Consider the following 24,052-nt stretch of genomic DNA (forward strand, 5'->3'; position numbering starts at 1 on the left):
GTAGTACTTTCTCCTTTTAATAGCTTTTTGCTCTTTAACTTCAGCACACACAAACTCTGCATGTGTGGGTTCAATTGCCCTTATTGGTAATGTTTTATTCCACTGGAGTTGTGATGTTTCTTTTATTGCTTTGTTTTCAGTTGAATAACTGGTCTGTACCATGGTTATGTGCTGTTTTCTCAGCGGATGTGAAACTTGATACTGAACTGAGTCAATATCATAAACAAGCATTAAAGCCTCTGTGTCTTCCTGAACATGAATGCATTAGAGGAGATGGTAGAAGTTGTTTTCCTTCTAAAAATAAACTCAGTAAATAATAGAATAATTCGCTTCAATTAATCTCGGACCAACCAAATTGGAAGTTTCTTGCTGGTTCTGAATGGCAGCCGATTGTAGAAGTTTCCAGCTCCAAGCAAAATGGTCAGGTAATTTTTCTCAGTGGGTATTTTATTAAATTCAAATACTAGATGGCTCTTACTAGATGGCTTTTTCTTTATAGAACATGTATACTCTATACCTGGAAAATGATTTGCTAATATGCTAGTAAAAGAAATCTAACTTCTAATAAAAGGTTTGAGGTTGAATAGATGAGAGGTATAATGAAGAAAAAAAAAATATATATATATGCAGTCAGTGAATTTTGTTTGTCAGTGAATTTTAGTTTCACTGGGGTATCATGGTGTCTTCAGTCTGCAGCTATAGTGCATTATAAACTTTGTGGTTTTAGCTCTTCCTCCTTTTCCAATCGTATACCTTCAACTTTGTGCCTTTACTTTTTGGATTAATGTAGGGATTTCTGCTCCCCCTCTCCCCACAGTATATTCATAGTTAGCCATGACAGGGTTATGTTCCTTTTCACACCATTAATAGCGTCTGCTATTTTTGTTAAGTTAATTTTGTGAAAACTGTCAAGTATTACTGTGTAATTCTATAAAGAACAAAAGCTAAAAGGAAGAAAACAGTCATATTCAGAAACAAAAAAATTAAACTTTAAGCGGGTTTTTGAAGTTTGGTTTGATGAACCCTGGTAAGAATTACCAACTTTTATGTAATTTTGGATCTTGTCTTTCCTCTTGCATTATTCCCATTTTTCTTTACAGATGTTTCTGTAAATTTGTCAATTTATTTTCAAGAGAAGGAATACATCCAAAATGAAAAGTATTTTTAGATACTCTTAGAAATATGCATGAAGATCATTTATCTTCTTACTTATGTCCAAATTTGAGAGTAGTTTAACAATTTTCAAACCTCTGAATGCATGAAGATGAGTGCAGGGGGCCTGCAGTCTGCCCTTAATGTGTAAGGGTGTCATAACCCCTGACAAGGCTGAGCCTGTTGAGGTCAGTATGCCACAATTTTGGGAAACTTTTGATTTGGCTCAGAACTTCACTTTGTAAGAAGTACAGATACAATTATTATTAAATGGATTTGTACAATTTACAAATCTGTGGAGTACAGACATCTTTAAGATACTTTGCTAAAGAAACTAAACACACAAAAATGTGATTTTATATTTCCTGTTCAAAATTCCATTGCATGTGAATGATCATAAGATTTGATTGCTTGAACATCATATGACAATGATATTTTCATTGTCAGATTCATTCAGGTAATTTTGAATTTCTAATCTTGATCTGGCTTGAAAATGGAAATTTCCTCTTTAGAAAGTCCTTTGAGAAGAGGTGGAAGTCAGAAGAAAAACTGAGGTGAAGTTGTGAAATGTAGTAAATAAATAAATAAATAAATAAAAGGAGGCCTTAACATTTGGGATGATGTAAAATAGGATGGTTCTTTTGCAGCTGTGCAGGTGCCTCAGCTAAACTGATGTTGCCTCGTGTGGGGAGCTCGTTGTTGCAGTCCCTGTTTGCTCTGGGGTCTCTGCAGAGCCCATCCCACAGCCAGCCAGAGGTGCCCTTGTGTGGGGAGCTCGTTGTTGCAGTCGCTGTTTGCTCTGGGGTCTCTGCAGAGCCCATCCCACAGCCAGCCAGAGGTGCCCTTGTGTGGGGAGCTCGTTGTTCCAGTCCCTGTTTGCTCTGGGGTCTCTGCAGTGCCCATCCCACAGCCAGCCAGCGGTGCCCCTGTGCTGCCTCGGCAGCCGCAGCGCTGGGGAGGGGCCGAGTGCCCGCGGTGCCGGCAGGGTGGCTGAGGCAGGGCCAGGATGGGCTGAGGTCACTTTGCTGGGCAGCCCTGCCAGAAGCCATCCCTTGGTTTGGTTTCTGCTGGAGGAAGAAGTGGAGTTGACAAGCGTTTTCCAGGCAGGTAGCCAGACAGGCATTATTTCAATGTTTCCTGCAGAAAATCGGTGGGCTTTGGCAAAACTGAAAATTTCCACGTGAAAATTTCTATTTTATGGAAATGGTGTTTCTGATTAAAAGCTAATCTTGATGGAAAGTGTCCAATTGGTTACACTGAGCCATAGAATTAGCATCTGCTGTGTTTAAATCTATTGAAGATAATTTGGCTTAGGTTTAGCAACTCTGAACAAAATATACACAGACAACTTTTCCTCCCCCTGTCTAATACCTCAGTTTTAGTGCCAGCCAAAATTCAACTTGAAGTTGGCTATGAGTAGAATACAAGCTTTTTCTGAGTTTTGCCAGTTTGTTTTCAGTTCAGACTGCCTTTAACTTCAAAGGCTTCACAGCACAGGTGCCACAGCTGGAACTGCAGCTGCTGTTCCACTGGCTGCTCTGGACTTGCAGCTCCTTCAGCGTGCAGCAGTATTGATCTGTGGGTGCTCAAGTGCCTCATGGCAAGCCCACGGATTTTCTCCATCATATATTTTCTGTCAGTGTTGTTTTCAGATCATTGTGGTTGAGGCTTGTACCACGTACAGGATGCAGTGGGACTTGGTGTTCATTTACAGTTGCACCAAATTAGAATGTGTAATTTTGCATCATTTGGTGTTTTACCTGTCTTATCTGCTTAATTGTGTACAACTGTTGAGGACCATCAGTTGCTATTTGCATGTAACTTTTCTCTTTTTGATTTCTTAAATTGTGTTAAAAAACCCCTCTTATTTGTTGATGGAAAAGCTGAAATCAAAACCTAATTTTCACTTGCTATATTTCCTCGATTCAGGGTGTGTAGTTGGGTTGTTGCTCAAATTTAGAGCTGTTAATAATTAGTGTCATGAAAGGACTGTACTTGGTTATTCTAGCTACAGGCAGTTGTGCATTGTCATTAAAAGCTCAAAAATTTAAAAGACTCCTTTTATATATTGAGGAGCTTTAGCTTTCTACTAGGTCTGTGGAGAACTGTAAAGTCTTTTCTTTAATAGGTGGAGAATTTTTTTAAAAGTCATATTGCAAAAAGGAATCAAATTTAATTATGCTTTGAAACCTTTGAGGAAAACTGACGGAAGAAATTTGGATTTGGGGAGTTTTGAGGTGGGGGTCTATATTCTCCCTCCCCTTAAGCAAGACATTAAATACTAAGTTGTTATCACCTGGTGCTTCTGAACTTACTGATTTCAGCCCTTTTTTCTTTTGATAGGTAATATTTAGGCTTCCTGATCTTAGAGTTGTATCAGAGCCAGATTTCCCTTTAATGAAAGATCTATTTAAATCTATTTAACCTAGATTAAGAACACGTTTTAAAAAGTACTGGGGATTTATTTTGAGAAGTCTCTATCAAGATATTTTAGTAATGTTTCGTTATAGTCTTCATTTACTACATCTTATTATAGCTTTGAGTCATAAAAGCAAGAATAAGAGATCCAGCTCCAGGAATGGGAAGAGAGAGATGTACTGATCATCTGTGTGAAGGTCATGGATTACCATTTGTAATGCTACCTTCAAACAAGGGCAGGTTATGGATAGAATCAAGTTTAAAATAATGGAGGTGGAACTCACCTCCAAATATCATGAACTGACTGCTGCATACTGGCAAACAAGGAGGTTTTATGTCTTATAAATGCATTTGCATATTGGTTTAATTTAGACAAATTTTTGAATATAGGAGGATAGTTGAAATCACCATTTAGTGATATTTAAACACTGCTCCTCTTCCTGTTCTTGTTTTTCCTGGCAGACAAATCCTTTACTGACTGCTTCAGCTATCTGCCCTTCCCACAGGGTTTGGTTGGCTTTTTCAAAAATCAAGTTAGATTTAATCTTGTCCCCTGCTAGCTTTGCTGTTTGCACCCTCAGTGGCTCGTTGGGAGTGCGGGTTGCTGCTGCCGTGGTGTCTGTGCGTGTTTGCTGCCTCCCTGAAGCGGCCACAGCTGTGCCCCGGGGCTCTTCCCTCTCTGTGGGCTCGCTGCCTCACAGGCTGGCCCTGCTCGAGCTGCTGCTCGCCATCAACTTGTGTTTGCATGGAACAGGCCTTACATGATACCAGTGTTGTTACATAAAGGCATTTCTAGCCTCAGCTGCCTTCTCTCTGTTTCTTCACACCAAGGTATGACTCCCTAACCCATTCTGTAAAGCAGTCTCACTGTGATCAGGTGATTCCTGAAGATCAGCTACAGGCCATCGCTTAATAGGGGGATAGATGTGCTCTTTTTTCTGGTCCTTAAGGTGTGTAGGGGTGTATTGCATATTACAGAGAAATTTTCTGTGGTTTTGCTCAAAGTAATCTCTGAAACCTCATGTGAGGTTCTTCACACATCTTGTTCACATGCATGTGTGACTTGTTCTGTAAAACCTCCCTAACCCTGAATAGCACCTAGAAATGAAAAGTCTCCAGGTCAGAAACAAAAGAGCTGCACAAATTCATGTGATGTTTCCACTCTGATTGTGGCTTCAGTGTGTCACTTGCAGGACAGATGGGTTTGTGTTGCTTGTGAATAACCGCAGGTGCTCCCTGGGAAGCTTTGCCTAAAGGCATGTGCACTCCAGGCATTTTTCTTGTGTTGTGTGAAAGGTCTTGTCTCTTCTGCAGTATTGTTATCATCAGGGCAGTGAGTACTGAGCCATGAGCTGGCAGGAATAGCTGGAAGGAGGCTTTCTGTTGTCTTTGCATTTGTTCACACTCTGGCCCCTAAAACTGATGCAGTGAAAAAGGAGATGGGGGCCCTGATGAAGTAGGATGGGGTGGGGGGGAAAGGTCTGACTGTTTTAATCCTAACTTTTTCCTGGTTGCAGACTTTTAGTCTATTGGTTGAGTTTCTTCAGCCTCTCTGACAATCCAAAGCTGTAATGTATTTGGACAGGTGTTCACTAAGACTAAATTTGAAGCTTAAAAATGGGTTTGAACCATATTGAGCTGTTTGGAATGTATAAGTCTATTTGCCTGTTTTATTTTTCCACTTCTTTTTTCTTTGCTAAAGAAATTTTAATCTTCTCAGGCTGTTATCTCATCTAGAGTCCTGGATAGTGAGGATGGAAAGGTTATTGTCTGCATGTGAAACATGACTGATCACAGAAAGTGCTCAAATAAGTTCAAAAGTTCAAAATAATGGTCAGTGTTGATGGTGTGGTTTCTAAGAACTCTTATTTATTAATATTGCTCCTAAACTGGCAGTAGGTGTTGTAATCTCTAACTAATGGATTTTATCTTGCTGTTATGTGTTTCCTGAAATGTTGCATACAGGAGCAAAGCAGATACCAGTCTTCTGTACTCTCCTGCTTCCAACTCAAACCAGAGAAAGGGATCAGCTGAATTTGAGAGGCTTTGTTGTGAGTGTGGTGCATGCAGTTCAAGCATAGTGAGTATTGACATTTAATTAGATAGGAGTGTCATTTATAATAGGCTTCTCTGTTAGCTGTGCCCTTCTTCTTGGGGGCAGGGAGGAGCAAGGGAGGGAGTTGTCAAATTGTCCAAATAGTTTATTTCTCAGAGAAGACAGTAGTGCCACCATACTGTCTCACTAATTTGCTGTGTTCTGGTGTACAGCCTCCAGCTGTCGCTAACAGATCCTGTGTAGAGTGATTGAACACTCATTAATTATTATTTTTATGTTAGAAAGTATGAAAATCTGGGCGTGACAGAGCAAGGTATTTCATCTTTAACCTTTGTCTCTATCAGTAATTATGTGATTATAACAGTGAGCATCTTGCTGATATCACACAGCAGTTGTTCAAATTTGAAATTTCATTCCAGAGAAGTAGATAAAAAGCATTACTCAAGGAGGTCTTAGTTTAAGTAAAATCCTTGAGTAATTTTTTAACTGAGAATGCTTATTAATTTAGGCACCAAGACTGCACTGAAATCCACAGCCAACCCTATGAAACCCTCATGTTCATGAGATGCATTAACAGTCTTAGAAATTTATCTGAGTAAGTGGCTAGAATATTAAATCAGTTCTCTGCTATTGGCTCATGTATAGGAGAAGCTGATGGTGGAGGAGAGGGGCTAAATTCAACTTCTTTCCTCTCAGCTGTTGAAGTTTTGGCCCAATATTTTCAGAAACTGTCATATAAACTAAGAATTAATGCTTTTTTTGTTAGATTTGGCTCTTCTCATGACTGAGGATGTGGGAAAGGAGGATGTCAGAGTAGCTTATGCATTGAAATGCAGGTGAGATAATGGATGTTCTGAAGAGAACATGGTATGTTTTTCTTGGTGACTTTGGGACGTGAAGTAGGACTTTCCTTTACTGTTCTATACTTCTGGCATCCATGAGGGATTTTCTCAAGCAGCTCAGTGTCTGCAGATAGCAGAGATCTTGGAGGAATGTGTAGAAGCAGCTGCAGGTGAGCTCACCTTGTGTGCTGTTTTTGCACAGGAAGCGTGGAGACTGCTCAGTGGCAGGCTGTGAGGGAGGATGCAGGAATGCCTGAGCCAGGAGCAGCAGAGTTTGGAGCTGGCAGCTGCCAGCCCATGCAGGTACAGGCTAAAGAGCACGGTCTGGTTACCCACCAGTGCAGAGAAGCACTGGGGGTTTGGGAGCTTGAGCTCCATAGCTCCCAAAGGCATTTCTTCTTGTATCCACTGCCCTTCCCACCACTGTTTGGGAGCACAGTAGCACTGAAGGACCAGTGGCTGTAGTTACTTTGTATGGTCAGAGTAATAGCTGGTCAACAGTAAAGATGTGATATCCCTCTCTTTCAGTGAAGCTTTAGGAAAAGTTTAATGAGTGGCCATATGATAACTTTTCAGAAGTATATTATCTTCTGTCGGGTTTTCGGCTGTTTGAAGGGCCTGGAAAGGCCCGGAGTGGCCTTGGGGCAGCCCGCGTATCAAAGGACGAGACGAGGCTTCAGTTCTTCTTTCGGTCTTTATGTTTATTAATTGTTTATCTAAAAGATTTTCTCTCGGCCCGACAGAGCTCTGCTCAGCAGCCAGCCATGAGCACACTGTGCCGCCCTCCGGGCGGTCACCTCTCTTTATACCCAAAGTTACGTGTACAATATTTATCATTTTTCCCCAATACCTTTCACCCTTATTGCCCGGTGCACTTTTAGTAATGACCAATCCCAAAGTGCCACCATCACCACAGAAGATGGAGGAGAAGAAGAAGAAGGACAGGACACGCCCCAGTTCCTCCATCTTACTTCTCTAAACCCCCCTGTACATAAATCCTAAACCCTGTGTCTCACCCTCTAATTAACCAATCCCTTCACCATTCACCCCGGTGAAACCCTCCTATCCTCATACAGGTGTCATCTCCTGTGTAGGATCAAAGTCCAGCCCCCAGACACTTCTGGAACATTCCAGGACTCCCGAGCCCCCCAAGGGTGGTCTCGGTGGCCCGGCACCTCAGTCCTGAGGTGCTGAGATCCCACAATCTTCCTTATGTAGAATGATATATAACTGATATTAAATAAACTAGAAATAAAACAAAAGGGTTTGATAGAGCCTGGAATCATTAATGATGCTGTTGCCTGGCTAGAAGTCTTCCTGGAATCCTTGCACCTGTGACTGCAAAGTGAAATAAGTCAGTGTTTACATATCAACTTTAATGATACTTTCCATTATTTGGTCAGCATAAAGCAGGAAGGAATCACAGAATCTTAGACTATCCTGAGTTGGGAAGGACCCACAAGGATCATCAAGTCCAACTCTTGTTGGAACAGTTTCAGGATTGTAGTGCATGGGTTGATTCACTTAAATGAAAATGCATTTCTGCTCTGCTTTCATTTATAAGCAATGTCCTGAAGCTGTGTACTGCATCAGAATGGCTGAAAGCTTTCAAAACAAATTTTTTAAAGACAAAAAACAAGTCAAGAACATTTTCTTTGAACTTGATGTGGAATTCCCTCAGAAAGTGCATGACCAGCTAATGTTTAGCATTTTCAAACTAGTTTGGATTGAAGCATTTAATGTAGTGTCACTAATGTGTTTTCAATAAACCTCTGTGAAGATGGGCTCTAGGTGTATCTCAGTGTTTATCTGAATTGCAGTATGTTGTATTATTCTGTTTAAACCTTCATAATTGTCCTTGTATGTCCAGTACTTTTAAAAGGATTTTTTTTTGTTATATATATGTATATATATAATTAAGTTGTCTGGATAATTTTAGTAACAATGGGGTCTGCATTTTACTTAATATATTCAGCTGCATCATGTTTAAGGATGTGGGTCTTCTTTGAGTCTGACCTACTTTTCTACTTCTTGTAGGAAATTGATGTACTGTGTTAGACCCAAATGAGCAGGTGGGCCACAGTGCAAATCTGTGCCTTCTGGGTTGCTAAAATACAGACTCCTAAACAAATGGAAATCTGACAATGCGTGAGCTTCTTTAGCTGCTTTAGATGAGCCATGAAAAATGAAATTTCTCATGTCCTTGCATGCACATGTGCATACAGTAATGTGTTAAGGTGGTTGTTTTTCTGTGCATTACATCAAGAGTTCTTTTAAAGAAAGTTCGCATCAAGTCAGCAAATTGGCTGCGCTCTTGGATAAATTAAATTTCAGTTAATTACCTGCTTAACCAACTGCTTATTTATTAAGCTGCTTAAAATCAGTTAGTTTATTGTATGCCCAAGCAAATTGTCCTTATACTGTATGCATTTACATAAAAGAATAAAGGAGGCTGAAAATTCATTGTGAAGCTTCTGTGTGCTCTTTAGTGCCCTAACCAAGCCAGTATTGCAGGAATGTTCTGCCCTTTGATAGGGAACACTCCCTGGAATTGCTTCACCACTTGAAACCTGAGCTCAGGCAGGAAATGTCCAACGTACTCCCTCCACAGACCTGAGAGGTAAGTGGAGTTACTTTGCACAGTTCTGTCCTTCTCCAGTTGCTGTAGCAGCATGTTCTTTAGATTGTTCATTCACATAAATATTACATGCTTACCAGAAGATGCTGAAAAATTATAAGCAGAAAATCATTGTATGCAAAGATTAAGTCTGGTTTAAATAATCCACTTACATGTATAAAAATATTTTAGCATTAAGTGGTGGTGGCACTGCCCACAACATGGATATGCCCACACAGTAGTACCTTGCTTAAGTTAGCCTGCTGTCTAAGCCAGATGTTCTCAAACTGGGTTTTTTTTGTTAAATCTCAGCTTTTTTTTTTACTCTTATTTCTTTTGGGAATGCAGATTTTACTTTGGAGTTTAAAGCAATCCTCTGGTCTGTACTAACATTAGCTATAATATTTTTATCGCAGAACTATGCAATGAGTGTAGCTGAATTTCCATCAGATTTTCTCATTTTATATATTAATATTTGTTAGGAAATCAGCTGTAATTTGTAACCTTATGAGCAAGAACTAGCCATTTCACTATTAGTAAGTTTTCAAAATACATAGCAAGAATGGCTATATGTGTTTGGGAGACATAATACTGTCTGTGTTCTTGGTGTATGTGTTTCTGAAAGAAAGAAGTCACAAAGATGATATGGGTACAGTTTGGGGCCAATTATGTTGTAAAACAAGTGTGTCAGTAAAACAAGTGTGTCAGTAAAACAAGTGTGTCAGTAAAACCAGTAATTGCAGGGTCTATCTGTGCTTAACAACCATGTCCTTTTTGTTAAGTGTACATGGGCTGATAGAGGTTTAAATATGGGTTGTGTGCACATGATTGGCCACAGAGCAGTTCTGTGTAATAACCCTGGCAGGTCTTAGAAGGAGGAGTATTTTTGAAAGTGCATGTGATGGTGAAGGTGTTTTAACATATTCCCTACATTCTTCCATAGTTTCTTTGCTGACATAAAGGACAAGATTAACTTGGAATGTGGCTTGCAGAAGACAGTCAGTCTTTTGTCACCCTCCTCTCTATTAGTTTCATGGCTGTTTATTTGCATTTTGTAGGTGCATTTCAGGATTTGAGTCATTCTACTTGTAAAACTGTGCTCTGTATTTGCAAAACCTCTTAGTTTCATGCAAGAAACTTGTCTGCTATGAGATGGTGGTTCCTATTACTGTGTATTTTACATGGGACATAGAATATAATGTTTTATTGCATAATCTGAAAGTACAAACCAAAATTTCATAAATCCATGAAGAAAATGTTCATGAATGACTGATGTCCAGCATGGTGGGACTATGAGCTTCACACCAGGAAGATGCTAAACTCTAGACTGGAACAGCATGAGAAATGTGTGTGTCCTATTTGTTTCCTTAAAGAGAGTGGAGAAGGCATTGCCCTTCCAGTCTGCAAGCTACATCAGCTGTTGTTCTGGCCCAATATAGCTGCTCCTGTTTCCATAGCAAACTCATAATACAGTGCCTCATTCTTGAATTTGATCATTTCACTTATGTACATTGAGAAAAATCCAGTCATTGTCTGTAACTATGCAATATTTCTTTGTTTGGCTGGAGCAAAGATGATCTGTGTTACAGCAAGCACCTTGGTAGATCTGCAGGTTGGGTCTGTTGAAGGGACAGAGTGAATGGTTTCATGGTGATAATGGATTTTGAGGGTCACTAAGGGATGATTTTCTCTTTGCTCACTCGGATTTGTTGCTGTGTCTGAAACCCAGTTTTCTGTCTAGTTTAGGGCAATGATGAGGAAGGAAAAGGTATTGCTGGTTTTGATCAGCAAATATGACAAAAATAGAGGAAATAACAGGAGAAAAATTGAGACTTACCTTTTTCTTCTCTTAAAACATGGTGCTTTTAAGATTGTTTTCTAGTTTTAAACAAGTCCTTTTTTCCCCTCTGCTGCAAAACTATGCTTTGTTGAGTTAGACTCTCCTAGTTCACTACCAAATGCGTTTGTGAGTACTGCAGTACTTAAATTTGAAAGTTGAACAGTCCTTTGTGCACTAGTGTTTGTATTTGTGGAAAAGCACTCTGAAGATGACACTCACTGTTTCTTGGTTCATTTGTTACTTTTTCAAATCCTGGTATATTACACTTATCAAGGGGTTGTTTCTTTGGTATGGAGAAACTGGTTTTAATCAAATTGTGTGTTTTCCTGAAACCTGCTCAGTTTCAGCTCAGCAGCAGATACTGTCCTAACATTTTGGCTGTAGTTATCAGTTGTGTAGCTGCACTGATAATGCCAACCTTTATGCCATTATGACTAGTGAGGCTTGTAGATTGTGTCTGTGGCAAAACACTGTTTGGGAAATGTTACATGATTGGCTTGGATCAGTGGTATGGAGGTTCAATTCCTATTTGATGTTTAAAGGTTTTCTCCTGCTTTTTATTATTGAGGTCTGGAGAAGGTAGAGCAGAAGCAGCCTCTCATTGAGGAGTTGTCAGATGGACTTTGTTTGTAGGGTATACTTGAGAGTTTTAATGTTTTGACACAATTTTTCATAAATTTTTAATTAAGACATAGTCATAAATTTAGCAGCTGGTGACTTTATCTGGTGTCTGTATCATTCAGTTTGTCTTGTTGGTTTAGCAAAACAAAAATAAACTTGCTGTAGTTCTACATGAATACAGCATTTCAGTTCTGAAGCCAGTGACTGAGTAGCCAAAATAAAAAAGCTGTCTGGTGAGGAAGCAAGGTACTAGTTAATCTGAAAATGCTGAGTAAGTCAAAACAAGCATTTTGCAAGGATGGATGGCCATCAAGCAGATTTTTGTGTGTCTCAGGTGTGTGGTCATACTTAAAGAGCTGAAGGTGTGATCTAGAGAAGCGAAATACCTCAGGGATTTTGAGGGCAGGTGCTGAGGAGGTGTCTGCAGGCAGTGGGAAGAGGATTGAACCGCCAAGTCCCCGCTTGGTTCTTGGTATTCCACTTTCCCATGAGAGCCTATGTATCTGAGTTACCAACTATTTAGGAGGGATTGATCTTTCATTTCTTGCCCCTCCCTCTTCATTTATGTACATTGGAACAGAGATACCTCTTATGATCCATGCAAGCTCTCTAATCACTGCTGGAATGTTTGCTGTCCTCTGCTGAATTGTCCTTTTTTTTTTTTTTTTTGTCATCATATGCTCCTGTCCCCCTCCACAAATGTGAAGTTAATATGTAGATGTGTTTGAAGAGTTCATAATCTTATGCAAGATCAGGAAAATCAATCACTTTATATTCAGTTTTGAATGTACCTGTGTTCTTTTGCTACTCTTAGGGTATTTTAATTTTATGTCTCAGTATATTCTTTGCTTAAGTTATGAAACTTTCTGTTTGCTTACGCCCTTGTCAAAGGATGTAGAAATAGTTTGCTGAGTGTGTAATTAAGTGAATCACAGGCCCTGATCCTGTGAGGCACTTGAGAAAGTAGCTGGTATCATTGGATAGAGCTGATAGCTTCAGGTGGGCCCATAAGGACTTTGCTGGGCTGGGGCTGGATGATAATCACAAGAATCTTAGATTAGAAAAGTGGAAGTCAATTCTTGCATTCCATTTATCGGCTCTCAGCACAGGGTGTACACTTGTGATGGTCATGGTTGTTTGATGAGAGGATGAGAATTGTTTGTGCTCCCAAACTAAATGTGTAAATCCAATCAAATTGACAAAGACAGAAGATTGGGTAGTTTGACAAACATTAAACTATTCGTGTTGTAATTTAAAAAAAGGGAGGGCGAAAGAAACGGTGCTAATGTTTTTGTTACCACTATACATTCTCATATTTTGTGATTTTACAGTAAATGCACAGGCCTTGCAGAATAATGCATCAAAGTCTGGTTTGTTTGCTGTTTTCTTTTTCTCCATAAAGCTTTTCATGTAAGCATTTTTTGCTGTTTAGCACTGAAATTAGTTACTTAATTGCATCTAATATCAGGAAGCTAGTAGCCATAATGCCTAGCAATTACAAAGCTTTGTGAATTGAAAAGGTTGTTGTGAATCTTTAAAAACAAACAAAAAACCCAACGAGAAAACAGCAAACCCACAAAACAACCTTAAAATAGAGAGGGTGTGGACAATGGGCAGAAAGTAAAGGACTGAGTATTTTGGTATAAGGTTGTGTTGTAGCATGTAAGGCATTGCCTTCTTATTGGCTACTGTGAATTTTGTATTCACTTTTCTTCTGTCTCTAATGGACTTTTTAAATAATGGACTTGCTGTCTTTTCACCTTTCTTTGAAGCGAGACATTGTTGCATTTGCATGTTTTGGCTCTTTGTAACCGTTGTGTTGGTTTTGCCCGCAGCCCCTGTGTGGACAGTAATGACCGCACGTTTCCGATTGCCTGCTGGCAGAACCTACAATGTCCGAGCGTCTGAGCTGGCACGAGACAGGCAGCATACGGAGGTGCTCTGCAACGTTCTTCTCCTGGACAGCACTGTGCAAGCGTTCAGAGTCAATGTAAGTCCTGCTCTTACTGCACACCAATAGCTGCCTTATTGCAGATCAGTATCTGCCCGGTTTTCGGCTGTTTGGATGGCCTGGAAAGGCCCGGGGTGGCCTTGGGGCAGCCCGCGTTTCAAAGGACGAGAAGAGGCTTCAGTTCTTTTCTCGGTCTCGGTGTTTATTAATTGTTTATCTAAAAGATTTTCTCTCGGCCCAACAGAGCTCTGCTCAGCAGCCAGCCATGAGCACACTCCCTGCCCTCCGGGCGGTCACCGATCTTTATACCCAAAGTTACGTGTACAATATTTATCATTTTTCCCCAATACCTTTCACCCTTATTGCCCGTGCACTTTTAGTAATGATCAATCCAAAGGCCACCATCACCACAGAAGATGGAGGAGAAGAAGAAGAAGAAGGAAGGACAGGACACGCCCCAATTCCTCCATCTTACTTCTCTAAACCCCCTGTACAAAATCCTAAACCCTGTGTCTCACTCTCTAATTAACTATCCCTTCACCATTCACGCCAGTGAAACCCTACTTCCTCATACAGGTGTCGTCTCCTGTGTAGGATCAAAGTCCAGCCACCAGACACTTCTGGCAACATTCCAGGACTCCCGAGCCCCCCAAGGGTGGTCTCGGTGACTCGGCACCTCAGTCCTGAGGTGCTGAGATCCCACAAGTATCCTGAGCTTGCTTGCCTTTTCTGCGTTTGTATGGCTGCAGTTTGACTTGCAAACAGTGTGAAGTAGAGAAGAGAAGGGGAAGTTGTGTTCAGGCAGGCGTGCTTGTACACGTGTGCAGTTACTGGGAACTTAGTCATTCTGGCATCCTCTGTCATACTAACACATCTTCATTTCAAAATCCAGTGTGTGGAGCATAATTTATTTCTAGTAATTCTCTTCATGGATTAAAGTTGTCCAGTGGAAATGGAGGACAGTTTTGCCATTGAGTTGAATGCAGCTTTTGTTCTGTTACATTCTGGTTTTTGTATTTTGAGCACGAGTGAGGTGGAGTGGGAACTCTTCCCATAGGTGTATAGCTGGCTGTGTTCAGTCACCTGTATGGTTATACTTGGTCACAGCTGCCATCATCCCTGCTCTTTGCTTTCCCCAGATAATGTTATTGTTCTGTGATTTCCCTCACTTCAGCTCACCACCTTCTACTACACTAATGAGAATGACAGGAAGGAAAATGGAAAGCTGGTTGCTGAATACTGAGAACTGTTAATGGAAAAAATCAACAATTTTTGCACATGAACCAGAATTTAAAATAGGTTATTCATCCCATTTTCTAATAAAAATGTTCACGATGTTGTGTATATGTTACACAAGTGCAACCCTTTCTTTCAGCTTCCTGAGGGGAAACAAAACCCATGAAAAATAGGTAAGGACCTCACAAGAAAACATTAAAGCATTTAAACTCATGTGTGTGTTAGAAGAACTAGAACTCAACAGGAAAGAACCTGTAGGTTTTCCTGTAACAGTAGAACTCTGCTTTTACTTTGAGAGCTATAGAATTGATGACTTATATAGAGAAAGGTTGAATAATGTGATGGTGAAAGTTAACAGGTGGCATAATAATTGAAATTTTTCAGAAGGAAATTGAACTTCAGCAAATGGAGTGTAGGAGTATCAAATAAGGCTGTGGCACTTCAGATGGGAAGTGAGGGAGAAAGTGAAGCAGTTGTCAAATCTATATGGACAAATACAATTCAGACTATTTGAAGAAATTCTAATGCTCAGTAATTATATTGAATTCTGATACACAGTGTTCAGCAAGGATATTGATATATTTGAATGTTTCAGGGAAGATTTGTGAGAGGGATTGCCTTTTTCTGTTCTGTAATCAGTGGTTAGAGCCTGCAGCTGCTGATCATAAGTGAAAGCTGTTATCTGGCAAAAATTTGCAAGGATCCAACATCCAGAGGCTTAAGGTTCAGAGGCAGATCTGGTGGTTATTTGTTTTAGATATGTCAGTCAAGATGGAAGGGTTTAGGATATTCTCTTGAGGCATTTTTGTAGTTCATTCAAAAAATACTTAATTATCCTGGACTTCTGAGTAGTAAAGTGTGGGAATTTTGGGTGATGGAGCTGAGGGACAGATTTTTAAAGACTTGAATTTATTAACATCAAAACTCCTTTCCCTTCTGAGATAATTTTTTCTATATCCTTTCCTCTTTTCTGTATCTCTTAACTTCTCATCGTTGCTAACATTTCCCTGTCTATACTGTCTGCCAAAAAGCAGTATGTGCAAAATGTAGTTGGATATAAAGCATTAGAAGTGCATAAGAAATTTTAAAGGTTGTCCTCTTGCCTTTCAGGTGCATGAGTTTTCCATTAAAGTATCTGTCTTGTGTTTTTTTTTCTTATGAAGCAAGTAAAAATAGGGAAGAATAAGGAATAATTGTTGGGCAGTAGGTATGGGAGATGTGCTTCTTTCTGATCTAGGTGTTCAAAAGCTGTACATTTTTAGAGGATACTAGTGTCTGTAAGAAAAGCAGAATTGCCAGCTATAAATCCTCAAATGTCTGTTCTGTCTCTCCCAAGAAAAAATTATGTAATATGTTCTTACCACCTCCCTAGTGTACTAAATATTTTAGTTGCATGGATCATGCTTTACTGCTTAGACAGATCAGCCTGCAAGTTTGTCTATTAAAACTGAGTCTAGGGAATAAGAAGTTCCTTGGTGCTGAACATCTTGATCTCCTGTCTTAGCCTCAATCTGTTTTTTCACAAATAGGGAGTAATAAAGTATTCATTTGTAGCAAATGTAACCTACATGCCATACAGGTTCTCAGGTTTTATAGCTTTGGTTTACTTTATTGTGGTTGACACTATACTTAGCCATAAATATTTATGGACTTGTTTTCAAAATAGGAAGAACAAAGATAACATCAAATAAATTAGACACCTTTTTTTTTTTCTTTTTTTTTTCTCCTGGTGATTGCTATAGGTATTTTGTATGCTAATGATTGTAAAAATCATCTGGAGGATGCAGTGGTGTGTTAATAAAAATGTACTCAAATGCTATTTCTTCTCCAACCGCAAAGTGCTGATCACAGACAATGTCTCTTGATAATTTATGTGATGTTCTAAGTTCACAATTCAAGCAGCCCTTTCCATTGATCTGAACAAAAGGCACCTTTGTGCTAAGCCTCACCTTGCAGAGAGCGTAACAAATCAAACCAGATAATCCCCATGGATTGAGCCAGAGAAAGGCAGCACTGGTTCCAGGCAGAAGAGTCAGTTGGAATTAACCTGTGCCTGTGTTTGAGGAGTACAAAGCCTTTCTCTAAAATGCTCTGCTTACCAAATGAAGAAATCCTCCTTCCATCCTGGAAAGCAGATTTCAGTACAGCACATAGCTGGAAGAAAGAAGGCTGATGTGAGTTAACATGATCAGGATGATTTGCATTACTGTAAAACTGTTTCTTCAAGATCAAATTACTTTAATTTGTTTTAATTACTTGTTTAAATACCTAAAATTACATCTTTTCCATGCAGGCTGGCTTACTTACATTCCCTGAAAGCCAATATGTCAAGGTAGATGGGATGGGTTGTTCTGTGAGAAATGCTAATGATCATGGACAAATGTTTCAATTTGGAGCCTTCACTATCCCAGAACTTCAAACTTAATGAATTTACACTCTGATGGAAGCAAAATATAAAAACCTGTAAAATAACTCAAGCTAAACAAGAAAAGAACAAACCAAACAAAAAACCCCCATACCACCCCTCTGTAATTTTAGATGTTTTTAGTAATTTTTAGTAATTTAATCTTCAGCATTACTTTGATACTTGCACTTTTTTCTTTGACCAAAAAAAAAAAAATTAATTAAAAGAATAGTATCAGTTGTAGAAGGAAAGGAGAGAGTTGAGCAGTGCTGGGGAGTGCCTCTCCTGGAGCATCAGCCCAGGCGTTGTGGTGAGCTGCAAGGGAAAGGGTTTGTGTTGCCAGTAGTGAAGGAGCAGCACAGCCTCCCACAAATGTGTGAGCAGCAGAGCTGTGACCCACTCCAGGGAAGCCCAGAACCTGTCATCCCCTTCCTCTGGCATCAGAAATCCAAATTTTTCTGGGCTGACACAGCAGCAACGTCTTGTGGTGTTTGCTGTGGGTGCAGGCAGTTCTGTGGGCAGCAGCAAAACCCGAGTGTGAGCAGTGGGGACTGAGGAGAGGTGGGAGCTGGTGAGCAGCCATCAGAGCTGTGTAATGTGTCACCTGCAGGGGTCTGCCCGAGGTTTCACACATGGTGGGTGTGAACAAGTGACAATCCTTTTGCAATTAAAAATTAATCTGGATATATCTAGTGATACTAGATATATAGCTCATAAAATAGTTCATAAAATGCAGTTCATGTATTGATGTCTAGTGTCTATGTCAAATTTGGCCTAAGAGGCCAAAATTTATGACTCATTCTGCCTCCAGCAATAACTAATAAGTGCATATAACCCTCTAATTCTTCAATTCAGAAAAAAATGGACATTCTTGTGTCTAACTCTTGTGACTTTGTCTTAGATAGTTCTCATTTTTCATACATGTTATCATTATTTCTTGTTCTATGAGGAAATAATGTTTAACTTTAATCTGTAGCAACAAAACAAGTTTCTTATTATGCTCATTTACATTTATTTGGTTTGCTTTTTTATAAAAAACCCCAGATATTTAAACTTGCTTTCATACTTTTCATATTTTTGAGCAGCTGTTCAATGTTATGATAGTATTACAAGTATTTTGGATCTTTCTCAACAAGCAGAATTGTGACCTTCACCTGCTTTGGCAAGCTGCAACATCATTACATAAATATCAGAGATGGGTTAAGCTAAGGTCTGGTTTTGCTAGATGCTTATCTTTATTTTGCACTAAGTAAAACATTGTGATCCAAACAAATGCTTCATGTTGAAACCTGTCTTCTCTTACCAAATTTGCTGCTCAATTGCAGGAAAAATACCTTCCTTGTGGTTGTGGAATGATATTCTGTTTCTTAATTCAAATTGATCAGCCAGTTCTAAGCTTTTTCATTAGGAAACATTTGTTCAGGTTTTTAAGAAACAGTGTACATTGGCAGGATTAGATTGGAAAAAAGCTCCAGAGATGGTATCTGCATGCTGTTGGAGGAAGTAACATGTGAGCTGTGGTAATTGCAAGACTAAACTTAGGTTCCAGACATCTCCCATTTTCTGGTAGTTACTGTTATAAGTTCTTAGTTTGTGTTCTTATTTAAATCTACGTGGGAAAAATGCCAAGAGGCAATTAGTGTTGCCATGTAATTTTAAAATTAGCTTTATTTGCTGTAAAAACTGTACTGATTATTGGTTTATTTCAAAATATAACAGAAACCTTCTAATTTAGTAAAAATTTAAGTGACTATATTTGGATTGTATATAAAAATGCCTTATGCATTTATGCTGTTGTACATTTATTGTGTTAACATCTGGTTTTTTCTTTGCTTGTTTTTAGTGATTTGTAAAGTAAATTTTTCAGTGGTGGACTTCTTATCAATGGTGCTTCTACATCTTCTCTGTACCATTTAAGGAAAAATAAGGTCTTTTGCAAAGTAAATACTGGAATTCTTAGGTCACTTCAATTTAGCCAAATTTACATGGGACCTGAAATATATCCCTTATGTAATTTCAATTTAAAGATATATGCAAAGTTATGGGTATGATTGTCCTCATGGGATTATTTCAGACATAATTTGTGTATAATTATTCTCTACTTTTTTATTATTTTGAAATTATCATCATTCTTGGAGTTTTTAGGCTCAAACAACTGCCTCTGACAGTTTATTGAACTTCAGTTGAATTCAGTGTAGTTTCATCTGAATAAAAAAAGTAAGTTTTGATAGGATGCTCTTAGATGTTAACAGATATCTGAAGGTAGATGTGTAGATTTTTCTCTTGTATGGGTATTAATGGAATTCTTGCAACATTATCTTGATCTTTTAGCTGCATACTTCCATTCCAACAGCTGTAAGGTAAACTGTTATGTAATCTGTATGCAAACCAGTGTCCCTTGGGAGCAGAACAGCAGGGATTTTTGTTCTAAAACTCTAAAATTATTCTTACTGCCAACAGTAAACAAGGCAAGATGTATCAAATCCACTGTAGCTGCAATAATACTTGGCACCTAGAAGATTATTAGAAGCCTCTCTGCTTGGTGACAGAAAGTAGAAAATCTGGGTGGAAAATGTATCAATCATCTTTTTTACATTTCTTCTTGTTTGACAGTTCTTGCAGAATTTTGCTTGTCTTTTGTATTTCAAGGTGCTGTGACACTTTTAACTTCTTTGGGAAACTCCCTTCAGATTTCACCAAATGTATTTATTGAGTCCTGTCATAATGGCACACTCAGAGTTTCAGTTACTGTGTTGGCAGTATTTCCAGGTTAGGCAAAAAATTGCTGTGTACTAACTACAGATTCTTTTTATATCATTTTGGGGGTAACATTTGTCCCTGTAGTGGAAATCAAGATTGTTCACTTGACTCTGAAAAGAAGTGTGATGCTACTCAGTTACCTTGAATTAATTAAAATAGAGTGAAGTGCTGTCTTAGAATGTATGTAAATGATAGTTCTTGGTTAGGTATTTGGCTGTTTCAGCTGTCTCTGCCATTAAACTCTAGAAACATTTTCAACATGCTGGTTCATTTAAAGTCAGGAATAGATATTGAGATCAGGAAGGATATTTTGTGTAGACCTGTATGTTTGACTTCAGTGACCCAAACAAGATTCATGTTTGCACTGAGTTCTTTATTAATTCCTGACTGGTTTTTTTCCTTTTCTGCTCTCCTTTTAAATATCAAATTTGGCTAATGAAAGGCTTTCAGAAATAATCATGTAGCTAGCTGAGAAGTGAGAAGTTCTTACTGTCAGAAAATGACAGAGAAGAAAAATGATTTCCTTACATATGTTTCAAAAAGAGATGAAGCTCGTTTAAAAATAGTGCTGCTGGGATACACTTTGTGATATTTTAAAAAGTGCTGCTAGAGCACATCTGAAAGAATTGATATGTGCTCTACCTGCCTGAAATCTGTGTGTCCAGTTATATATGTTTCTTGATTAAAGAAAAGGTCTGTATTTTTTCTCTGCAGAAACACGATCAGGGCCAAGTTCTGTTGGACGTAGTCTTCAAGCATCTCGATTTGACAGAGAGAGATTACTTTGGTTTACAGTTGGCTGATGAATCTACTGATAACCCTGTAAGTTATCCCTTATAAAACTCTGTTTTATAAGCACAGTCTTTAAAACTCATAATCATGTTCATCACTGTGGTTTGTGTTATTTAAAGAGAGGTAAATAGAAGCCGTTGCAAGATTGTGCCATCCTCCCCAGCTGTGTCATTTGTGAGGGCCTCTGTCATCTTTTATTGTAGTTATGATAAAATTGCATGTTAATGGTCCCAGGTTTGGAGTAAAATATGGTGTTCTGTGCTTATGAAGTAATATCTTAAAAGGATATTGCTTGTTTTGTTATATCTGTTTACTAGATTGCATTATCATTGTCAAAAAAAGTGAATCTGTTTTAGATTTGTGGTTGTATTTGTCATCAGGACTTACAGAATAATGAGGGGGTTTTAGATTGTTGTGTGTGAAGTTTCTGTTACCTGTTATCAGATACCTGGTGATCTTTCAGTAGTGCTTGGTATGGTCCAGTATCTGACAAGGGCAGTCATCTCATCAGCTTGGACTCCCTTGGAAATGAGTATTTACAACAGTTCATGGGCTTAATTGAAACAAAATTCTACACAACTGAAACGTTGTAAATCATGAGTAGAAACTAAGAGATGCAAATGTAACATTCACTGCACTAGTTACAGTGGTACTGCTGGGATCTTGATTGCCTCGAGAGCACTTCTTGGATATTTTCTTTTATAAGTATCAAATAGTCAATACTTGTTTTGCAAAGTGCAGTTTAGCTAAGCATTATTCCTTATAAGACAGTTCTTTACCTAATTCTTATTGTATGTGCAGCACAATGATGGGGTCAAAACTTACTTCCCAATTTGTGCATCAAAAGTCAGCCACATTCACTTGTTGACAGTTTTGTTAAGACATTGATGGACTGCCTCTGAAATATTTTTATTCTAAACTTTGTTTCAGGCTTAAAAAACATAGGCAAGCAGAAGAAAAGGCTGAATTATTTTTCATCTTTTTAAAAGTATTTAATTGAGTATTGCTCAATATTTCACTCAACATTCAGAAATTTATCTGGCTTTCCAAAGGGTAGACCTCTAAGCTCTCTTTCTTTTAGTTTATCTCTCTGGGAGCAGCTGAGCACAACACTGTAATACAAGGATCTGATTAAGGGTTAGTCTGAAGCAGTGACTTAACAGATATTTGGTACAAGCACATACTTTAAAGATTTTTTGTTTCATCTTTTAGTTTCCAAATATTTTGTCTCTTCAGCACTATCTAGTTGCCATGAAAACAATGTGTCAGAGCTAAAAAGAAATATTACCCATATTAGTCATGCAAGCTTGAAGAATGCATGGGTTTGAATAATTTCAGGTCTTGATACACATTTGCTTTTGCACTTGGTTCATTTGGACAAGGAAACCGTATTGGGTTGACAAATATTCTAGTTACTTGTGAATTAATACAGCAGAATATTGCTAAGATGTAGTTAATGCAGCAGCAGGTAAAGATGATGAGGAAAAGGGGATTCTGCTAATTGAGTGTGAAACCTCTACCATTGTGTTTAAACATGGATCTCATGAATTGCAGAGCCTTTGTGGTTTTTTATAATACTAATATCGAAGGAAAAAAAAGTATCTGTTGACATGTTTTGAAAGATTTTTACATAAATTACCTATATATCCCTGGCTAGAGTGTTCTTTCTTTTACATTTAGTTTTAAAAGTGAATTGATCCTGTAGGAGGCTTTTTTTCCAGGTATTCACACTCTTGAGGCTGTATCAAACACTCTTGACTTCCTCTTGAGCTAACTACTGCAAGGATAGAGCATGTGGATCTAGTCATCATTATTTGTTATTCCTCATGAAAAAATCACTAACTTCAGACTAATGAATTGACAAAAATGACAGGACTAACTTCAGATCTGCCCTGTGTGTTAGGGAGCTCAGGTACCTGTGTGTTTGGTTCCTCCTCCCTCACCTGAAAAACTGAAAAGCCCTGTGATAAGTGTGAGGGAGCTGCAGGCTGTAAGGGGTAGGTGTCTGGCACTGCTTAGGAACTGTGCCCATATAACGATTGCCTGAGGCTTGTGGGCTTGCCTTGCAAGGCAGCTCAAGGAATTGAGCAGTATTTCTACCAAAGATAGACTTAGGAGGTACCTGGACTGACTTGGTGTGTACAGAGACTGCTGGGTTGCTGATGGGCAGTGGTTTAAACAACTTGCAGAACTTTCCAGGCAGTTGTACTTTTAGCTGAAATTTGCCACATTGATTTTATAAAGCTCTGCCTGTACACAGCAGTGTTCTTTTGCAGAAATAATCAATATTTGGAACTGTTCAGTAAAATTATTCTGTAGTCCTTAATCCAGGAGGCTGAGTGCTGAGTCTCTGGCTTCCAAGATCCAGTTAGTGATGTAGCAGTGCTGACACAGGCTGACAGTTTGAGCCAGTGGGATCACTCCCTGGATGTGGCACTCACAAAATCCAGAGTCAGAAGTACTGGAAGTAGTTAAACAAATTACTTCTGAGTTGGGTAAATGAAGCTGCTTACAGCTCTTCACTAGGTTTGGTGGTTCTTCTTAAAGAGTAGCTGACAGTTGTTAAACACAACATAGTTGGGTTCTGACCTCGCTCAGGCTCCTGTGACCATCATGGAAGCAACTCAAAGGGGAATTACTGCTGTAAAACAGATATCTGGACAACACAGGTTAATCTTGGGGAAAGAAGAGCAGTAGCAGGTGTTGATGATAGTGGCGATGTCTCCAGAATCAGTAACAAGCCTGTGTATGCCAGTGAGGCATTTTAGTAAAAGACCAAGTAAAAAGTAGTAAAAAAGCAGCAGTTTCTTGATGTATAAGGCTGTGATTTGTACTTTGTTTCTCTGAAGTTTGTGTTACAATTTGTCTCTTTCCAGAGGTGGTTGGATCCAAACAAACCTATCAGGAAACAATTAAAAAGTGAGTAATGTATGTATTTCGTCAATTCATCTATTGTTATTATGCTGTTTTTCCAGGGTGCCCTGATTAATTAGAAATAACTTTTCTTGACCATAGGAGGATCTCCTCACAGTCTGAACTTCAGAGTTAAGTTTTTTGTAGGTGACCCAAACAAGCTCCAAGAGGAATATACAAGGTAGGTCTGGTTGCTTTGTCAATAAAATACTTCTCTAGAACAGTCATTAATTTCTTTAAGGTATAACATGGAATTTTTCTTTTAACTCATTTTTGTTGTATGTACAAGCTTCTAAGTTTTGTCTAATAATTACAGATACGAGCTATGCAGTTGTACCAAATGAGTATAACAAAAAGCCTCTGTGAATAAACTTATGAATTTATATGCAAAGTGAAGTAACTATATGAAGCAGATGCTACCAAGTAGAAACAGAAAAGGGAAAGTAGAGA

At 38.8% G+C, this 24,052-nt stretch overlaps 1 protein-coding gene across 2 annotated transcripts in view; it reads left to right on the top strand.

Moving 5' to 3' along the window:
• PTPN4 (protein tyrosine phosphatase non-receptor type 4) overlaps window positions 1-24,052 on the top strand; it is a 112,402-nt gene that overhangs the window by 26,336 nt on the left and 62,014 nt on the right. For both annotated transcript variants that reach the window (XR_010440941.1, XM_064717783.1), the window contains exons 2-5: window positions 13,382-13,536; window positions 20,612-20,719; window positions 23,566-23,608; window positions 23,705-23,783. Coding sequence is in view for 1 of the 2 variants with exons in the window: in XM_064717783.1 (XP_064573853.1) it covers window positions 13,382-13,536; window positions 20,612-20,719; window positions 23,566-23,608; window positions 23,705-23,783 (385 nt within the window). In the remaining variant the exon portion in view is untranslated. The remainder of the gene's footprint in view (window positions 1-13,381; window positions 13,537-20,611; window positions 20,720-23,565; window positions 23,609-23,704; window positions 23,784-24,052) is intronic.

This window comes from Zonotrichia leucophrys, chromosome 7, assembly GCF_028769735.1.
Source record: "Zonotrichia leucophrys gambelii isolate GWCS_2022_RI chromosome 7, RI_Zleu_2.0, whole genome shotgun sequence".
Taxonomy (NCBI): Eukaryota; Metazoa; Chordata; class Aves; order Passeriformes; family Passerellidae; genus Zonotrichia; species Zonotrichia leucophrys.